This window comes from Pseudorasbora parva, chromosome 7 (assembly GCF_024679245.1).
Source record: "Pseudorasbora parva isolate DD20220531a chromosome 7, ASM2467924v1, whole genome shotgun sequence".
NCBI classification, from domain to species: domain Eukaryota; kingdom Metazoa; phylum Chordata; class Actinopteri; order Cypriniformes; family Gobionidae; genus Pseudorasbora; species Pseudorasbora parva.
Window position 1 is genome coordinate 17,075,996 of NC_090178.1, and position 8,539 is coordinate 17,084,534.

General features: G+C 38.4%; 1 protein-coding gene across 2 annotated transcripts in view; it reads right to left on the reverse strand.

Moving 5' to 3' along the window:
- arid1aa (AT-rich interaction domain 1Aa) overlaps positions 1 to 8,303 on the reverse strand; it is a 29,862-nt gene extending 21,559 nt beyond the window's left edge. For both annotated transcript variants that reach the window (XM_067448363.1, XM_067448362.1), the window contains exon 1: positions 7,103 to 8,303. In XM_067448363.1, the coding sequence (XP_067304464.1) occupies positions 7,103 to 7,990 (888 nt within the window). In that variant the 5' untranslated portion in view covers positions 7,991 to 8,303. The remainder of the gene's footprint in view (positions 1 to 7,102) is intronic.
- Between the last annotated feature and the right edge of the window lie 236 nt (positions 8,304 to 8,539).

Sequence of the window (8,539 nt, forward strand, 5' to 3'; positions counted from 1 at the left end):
TATAATTTATTTTACCGGAAAGTTTAAAGCTAATAACCATTAATATTTGAAGTACTTGAAGTGCAGTGTTATGCCAAATATCATATTTGTCCTAAAAAGTAAATGTGATGTTTGTTACCTCAGTAAATTTAAGGTCATTCCTATTTTTTGTTTTATGTTCTATTATATTAACATTAAAAGCACACTCTTTTTTTCACCAAAATAACAGTAAAGGGTAAAACAAAAACTGAATTGCCAAACATTTTAACGGAAAAAAAGGAATCTGCAAAAATTAAAACGGAAAAAACGGAATTTGGGAAAAAATAAAACCGAATTTGGGAAAAAATAAAACGGATTTTATAGGGCCCTATAATAATGTCTGTATCTGACTCTGAGTTTTTCAAATGTTACGTCAGTTGGGATGTTAAATAAAGCTTACGCGTGTCAGCAGGAGATTTATGGCTCATATTATCCCTCATGCAGTTCCAGACGCAGCGTTTTGACTGACTTCTGCTGTATTTACTTCTGCTGTATTAGAAGAGAACACATCTTTACAATTTTCTGGGTCTTAAAAGAGTCTGCGTTTGTGATACATGTCCTTATTTCATGCAAAACGCTCGCTCGCTCTGTCTGGAATGCGTTTAAATCTGCTCTAAGTTTGCATTTTTGTCACCTATCGCGCATGCGCACTTCAATAAGCCGACAAAAAGCAGGTTAATGCGTTTACATGCAGCACGAAGTCGAGGTAAGAGGCTAAAAACTACCTGTTCCGACCGGTTTATGCTTACGCCGTTAATGACCATACTCCGATAAAAGAAAACGGGTTACTGTGTTTACATGACCGTGTTCATTGTCTGCTTATTAGGCATAATCGGCTTAAGAAATAGCATGTAAACACACCCTATGAATTCTCAATTTCTCCAACTACAGGCTAGGCCATGAATCAAACAGATAAAGCATGCTGCGTTAAAGCTGCTGTCCGTAACTTTTTTTTGTTCAAGATTTACAAAAATTATATAATGAGAATGTACAACATGAATCCTTTTCCAAACCGTGTTTTTGTCTTACCCTGTATCATTATGGTACACTTATAATAAGTATTTATATTGGGACTATTTCAGGTCAGACTGGTAGGTACCGCTGCGGAGGAGCACAGTCCCTGCGTGAGCCGCCATAGACATAAACAGAGAGAAGTAACTCCAGCTGCAATATTCTTCCGCAAGACGCATGCAGTTCTGTTTATAAACCACAAGAGTGCAAAAAGTTACGGACTGCAGCTTTAATAAAATGTGCCGTTAAAATTAATGTGTTAACGTGTTAAATTTGACAGCCCTAAATTTTTCTAAATAGCAAGTACTGAGATAATACCATATGTCGCTATTTAGCTAAATAAATACCCCCCCCCCAAACTTAAATTAGTCTTTCACGAAGACAATGAGACTCGAACATCAGTATCTGACACTTTAAATGCAAAAACTGATTTAAATCTTGCCTTTTAGATGCTGTACTTCATTCCCCGCAAGCAATGACAATGTTATATATGTATTTATGTATTGTTTCTTTTAAATAAGTGAATGTTAAATCAATTATCATCCTTATGACTTGACTTTGCAGTCTGTAGCAGTGAGTCCACAATCCTGTTCTCTTCAAAATTAAAAATAAGTGTGATTTAAATACCCGTTTCATACTAGTAATAGACTTACTCACACTCCAACAATTACCTGCCATACTTGAGAACCAAAATCACATCAGACATTAAAAGGGAGTGTATCCAGTTTTTTTTCTTCTAGCATAAATCTCCTTTCAAGTTCACAAAAAAATGCATGAAATATTAAGCATACATGCATCCATATTGTCTGCTGTGGGTTAGGGCTGTCAACTAATATTCTAAATTCGAATATATATTCGAATAGTTTTTAAAAAACGAATTTCGATGGTGAAAAATAATATTCAAATTAAAAAATAAAATAAATAAAAAAGCGGAAAAAAATCCCCCACCGCTGTAGTAGAGGCGCGGCTGTCTGCTTTGCATGAGGATTCAGGGACAGGTCACAGGAGTCGCACTGTCAATGCTGAAAGTTGACGCGTCTTGCAGGGAAGATGGCAAAAGTGCAGAGCTCAACTCAACCGCAGCAGAGAAAGAGATTTTATCTCCATAATCTAAAAAGCCAAGTCTGGAAGTACGTTGGATTTTGGTCGGTAGGAGGTAAAATTGTTGAGCCGCGAGAAAGTTATATGCAAGCTATGTAAGATACAGTTAGCATACCGTGCCTCATTTTATTTAACATTAAACAGAAACATTCCTAAAATGTAGGCTACTGTACTGACTGAAGAGATATTGCATGAATAAAGAATAAATGCACTGCTTTCACTGGTGTGATTATTCACCATTTCATCTCAAGGAAAGGTTCCATGTTTACCACAGCAGAGCTCGCTCAGAGCGTTCAATATGCTGTAAAACTTACATTAATATTAATAATATTTGTTTCAATCACTGAACGAAGCCTGCTATATTTGGGACAAGAGTTGCGAGTCTCGCGACCTTGAATTGCTTGCACAAAACTCTGGATCAGATCTCAAAGTTTATTCATTTAAACCATTATGTGTGGCGAGAAAGAGAGGTCTGTGCTCTGCGGTCTTGGCCATTAGTTAATTTATATATAATAATATATAATAATCATAATTATAGAATAACAATCTACTTGTTTTTGTGTAAGTAATACGTTGTCAAATATGTATAATATTCGTCGAATATTCGTGTTTTTTTAGAGGGAATATTCAAACGTAATTTGAGCAATTTTGACAGCCCTACTGTGGTTTCATGATGTTAAATCTAATCAACATGAAAAATTAAAATTATGACGGTCAGCTTAATACACGTTTACAAAGCAGTCAAACACCAGTGATAACCTACACAATATTTGATATCTAAATAAAGTATGAAATACAGTTCAAAGTCTGAGATCTAAATTATAATTGTTCTTTTGACATTTCTATTACTCAAAGAATCCTGAAAAAAATGTATAATGGTTTTCACACAAAAATGTATGCAGCACAAATTGTCTTAAGCAGCAAATCAGCATATTAGAATGATTTCTGCAGGATCATGTGACTCTGAAGACTCAATGAAATAATTGATGCTGAAAATTCAGCTTTGCTACCACAGGAATAAAAGTACATTTTAAAATATATTAAAATAGGAGATCAAATAAATTCCACCTCGGTGAACATGAGATCTCTTTCAAAAACGTTTATTTTTATTGTATTAATCTTATTAATCCCAAACATTTGAACAGTTGTGTATATCATATTACGCCATGTAATACATACAGTAAGACTGGGTGTGGGTGATTGAATATAAAACCATAATAAAATTAAGCAACTTTGTGAATATGGTGATGATAGCAAGCTTTGTTTCCTAAAAATTATTTATTAAAACAGTTTCATGATTAATTCGGCAACTCTTGGGATAAGAGTTATAAAAGATATTTTATAAATTTATTATACTTTAATATGTATCCACACATCACCAAACAGCTGAAAATCATGATGTAATAGGTTTAGCTATATCGCCAATTTCCTATAATGCATTATGTTTCTGAAATCTCAACATTTATTGCACATATGCTACTGGTACGATTATGACACTACATTAAGCACCATGCAATAATCAATACAAAAATAAAAACTTACTCAAGTTCATTAAGCAAAGGATCAATAATTGTATTAACATATTTTAATTAAAATTTCAGCTCAGAAGATAGATGAGCAACATTGTGTAGTTCATATTACATTCAAATCTCACACTGATAGCATAAAGCCCTTCTTTCTATCTTTGTATCTGATGACCCAGAACAAAAAACAAAAAGTGATTTTAGTTTCACAAAGTCAAATCACAATGTACAAATGAGGCATTTATGCATATGCTGGACAATGAAGCACTACTGTGATAAATATGAATTGTATATGTTGACATGAAGTGTTTAAACTGATGGAGGCAGTCAAATTCAGTTAACACTTTGTTTAGTATTTTTTAATGTTTCTTTTAAACTAGTTTTCTAGTGAATTCAAGTCCAGATAGTTTAAAAATTAATGGCACAGTCGCCTTGTTTGTTCTTCACAGATGAGCGCTGACTCAAACATGACCAAAGCTTAAAAATCACGACTGAATGACACAACATTAAAAAGAAAAATAGATAAGAAAGTACACTGTGCTGTCCTAACAAACATGGACCAGTGATACCTCATCTAGGATGCATGTCTAATATCCAAGAGGCTTGTTTTGAATTTGGCTTGAGTTCAAACTGCGAAAGGTCTACGGCTGTAAACGCTCTAGAGTGTGAAATGAATGAGGGCAAGCTGCTCTTGACATTTTCCAGTGTCCGAATGGAAAAATAAAATAAATAAAAGCAGCACATGGCTAATCTGCATAAGATAAAGTGAGGGCTCCCTTGGCAGGAGAGGCTGCTGGACGGGCGCTGTGATTGGCCACGGGGGGGATGGGGTGGACACTAGAAGACTTACAGATCGACTGAAGGCAGGAAGCTGCAGTAAGCATAACTCGGGACTCTGTAGTGTTTTACTGAATCTCAAAGAGAGTTCAAAGCTACATCAAAATGAATCAAGCAAATATAATAACATGTACACATTCTAAAAGACAACTGTTCAAAAGTTTGAAGATTTTATAATGAATGCTTTTTTTCTGCAAGGACACATTAAACTGATCAAAAGTGACAGTAACTTCTACATTGTTACCAAACCATTCTAGGATTTCTCAAATAAATTCAGCTATATTAAAGAATACTAAACAGTAGCAGTTTCCACAATATAATAAATATATTTTTAAGCAGCAAATCATCATATTAGAATGAGTTCTGAAGGATCATGTGACACTGAAGACTGGAGTAATAATGCTGAAAATTCAGCTTTGCCATCACAAGAACGAATTACATTTTAAAATATATGATATTTGATCAATAAATGCATAACAAACATCTGTCAAAAACATTTGTTTTAACTACCAACCCCAAATTTCTGAATGGTGTGTATGATCTTGGTTTTAGGTAGTGTGGTTGCTCACATCACATGGCTTGAAAAATAATTAACAGATTTTCATCACTATACCTGAAATTATTTGGCACATTTACAGGCACATTTTTTGGACCAAACAAATCAAAAAGCTCTTCTTTGGCAGTAACTTAAACTCACAGATCATGCTTCACTTTGACAAGAACGTGTCTAATGAACAGATATTTACCAAGAAAAAAAAGAAAAAGAGAGAGAGAGAGAGTCTCTAATCTAGTTAGCAAAAATGATGGATATTAATGAGGACATTAAAAAAAGAAACAAAAGGGAAACAAAGCCCATTGGTTTTGCTATTATATGATGTTACTTCCAATTCATCTTTAATGAAGAATATTAAGAAACTGAGCAAAAAAAAAAAAAAAAAAAAAAACTTGTCCCTTATCAGATGTACAGCAACAAAATTGAAGCACATGTAGCTTCAACTTGGTATGAGAAACTAAGTTAACTGTGGTAAACAGATGTAGTTCAACCTTGAAATTGCAATTTAAAGTGTTTAGACATATCCAAGACAAACAATCATGATAGGGACCACATGAACAAGAGTTTAACATGCAGCGAATGACCAGACAGGAAATGGTGCACAGCATCATACCATAAACAACTGGTACGAATTAAAGAATTCAAAAAGGTTCTCTCGCTCAATATCGAACAGGCTACAGAAATAAGACGCAGACTATTCAAGTGTCTTCAATAATCAAAACTTCAACAATGCACTAAAGTTTCCCAGTCGATGAGCGACAAAGTTTGAATTAAAATTTTTGCTGTAATTGACATATTTATAAATTTAAAAAAAAGATGAAAAAAGCTCCTCCAGGTTGGTCACACCATCACAACAGATATGAGCAACAATATTTGCAACAATTTGTCATTTGAATTGCCATTTATATCATCTTCTCTCATACAATAAATATTCATAAGTTGCATCCTTTTTATATGCATTTTACACACATTTGTATACATGCATATTCAAGTTGTTTAAAGTTGATAAAATATTAACTTACAACATGCTGTTAGAAGTATCCGTGTATAAATACAACCCTCAGTTATTAAATTAATAAACTCCTACTTTCCAACACGTAGAGAACCCTTAATGTACGCATCACATTCATTTGAGATGTACATTACATGACTGAAAAAGTGAGGGAGGTGAGGAACATGAACTAATCAGCAAGTGTTTCAGTTACATCATATGCAATTATAATGGCCAAGAGCACAGGATGCAGAGCCAATCAGATTTCAGCGAGCATGTCAACCCAAGACCAACTGTCTCCTGCCTTTGACAGGAGGATTTTACCTCCACAATTCAAATCCCACTGCAAACGAATCTGCACTTACTCAAATCACTGGGCTTGTGTTTACAAGCTGCGCGCAGAGACAGACATTCAGTTGCGTCTAGGCTTTAAAACTAAAGCTTTTCCTCGTCAAATATACTAGTAACGTCATTTTAAAGTCCGTTCAAATACATTTTAGACCAAAATAAAGTTAATTAGCATATTTCCCCGACCATGGAACTGTGACACGCACGTATCGGTTTACACAACACGGGTTTTTCCACATGAAATATCCGCTGATTTTACGTGAATCGTCCTCCTAATTATTATCAGAACCGACAAACAACACGACAATCGCCCTCATCTCGCATATTATATATATACAGAACTATAAAGCATGTAAAACACTGAAAGGCCTAGAAGGCAAACGCTAAATGCGTTTAAGCCGCCTTGGTGGAGAAGTAGCCTGCGCTAAATAGACATTTTCAACCGGAGATCTACCTTTAGCTCAACCAATAATAGCCAGCAGTTTTCATCTCACAACACACATGCAGTCACGTACCTAGTGGCCCTTCGAAAGTTTAGTAATTTTAAATAAAGGTAAAGAGTTAAATAATGAGCTGCTGTGGATAACCAAGGAGGCAGCCATTTTATAGTCTCTAACGTTAGCTCAGACAATAGCAGGCACAGTGCGTTTCAACCACTCATATGACTTGAGCAAAGCCCAGAGAAGTGCAGTTTTAAAAGAATTTGGGTTGTAATTTTACCTGATTTCTACCCAGGGGCTGTCCGGTACTTCCAGGACTCATGGGTGGCGGGTGATGGGTCCTTTGTTGCCAACCCGGATGGCCCCCACCATACTGCCCGCTGCTGCTGCCTATATCTGCTGGTCCCTTAGCACCGTCCTGGCTGTTGTAGTCGCTCGGTTGGTAATTCGGGTAGCCCCGGGCACCGCTCGGGGATGTGAGGAGCTGGTTGAGAGTCGGGGTGGATGTTGGCTGCGGGTTTCCCATGTTATACCTCTGATTGCTGTAAGATGCAGCCGCTGCTGGCTGCTGCTGCTGCTTGGCTGACTGAGCTTGAGGAGCGCTGCGCGGAGAGTTCATGCCGTAGCTCTGGCCCGGATACGGGCTTCGGTTTCCGAACGGACTGTAGTTGTTGTACTGGTGGTTCGGGAAACCGTGATCATGGGAGTTGGGCTGATACGGGTCCATCATGCTGCTCGACAGCGCGCCTGGCCCCGCTGCAGCTGCCATGCCAGGGCTTTGTTGTCCGCCATGTTGATGAAAAGGGGCCCGGCCGTAATGCTGCGCGTAGCTATAGGAAGCTGGCTGAAACCCGGGCGCGTGATGGTGTACCATCCCGGGGTGGTTGTTCCCCTCCGGTCCGGTGGTCTCATTTTGATTATTAGTCACCCTCGACGGATTCCCGTTGCCGTTCTTCATCTCCGACTCCCCTCCTCCCCCAGCATTTCCCACATCGGCCCGGTCCTGCAGTTCCCCGCGAGCCGGAGATCCACTCTCTAGTCCCGGTTCCTTATTTTCCTGCTGCTTCTCCCCCGGTACCGACTCCTCCTTTGGGTCTCGATCCGGTTTTTTCAGCTCGGAAGGCGGGCTGGTGTTGAGAGAGGTAGCGCTGGCGACCTGAGCGGCCATGATCCCCCCCCTCTCCCTCTCGGCGAGTCGGTCACAATCGAACGCGAAACATTGAATGTAAATACAATAGTTTTACAACAATTTACCCGTGTCCCGACTCATCCCCACCCCTTACGCCGGACCGAATCCGGACTCCACCGTCGGCCCCGTTTTTTAGACTCTCTCGCACCGAGTTCCCGGGAAATGAAATTTAACCGACACGGAATTTGTGGGGGTTCTGTTGCAGAAGTAGACTACAGCCGAGGAACGGATCACACCAGCACGAGGCTCACTTAGATACAGCCATTTTACCGAGGTGCGCTGAGACCAGTAAAATATGGCTCGGACTCACTTCAGCGTGCGGAATGGATTCGAAGAAGGGGGGCTGGTGGGGTGGGCAGAGGAGGGGGGGTGTTAAATTGACGTTGCATAACGGCAAGGTTGAAAACGGCTCCTCGAACAGATTTTGGTGGGAAAACTGTGGCTGTAGTTAACTGAATGAAACCATATAGCCAGACATTACCAATGCATTGGTTGAATGCATTTTCCCCATGAAGTAAGCTTGTCTTA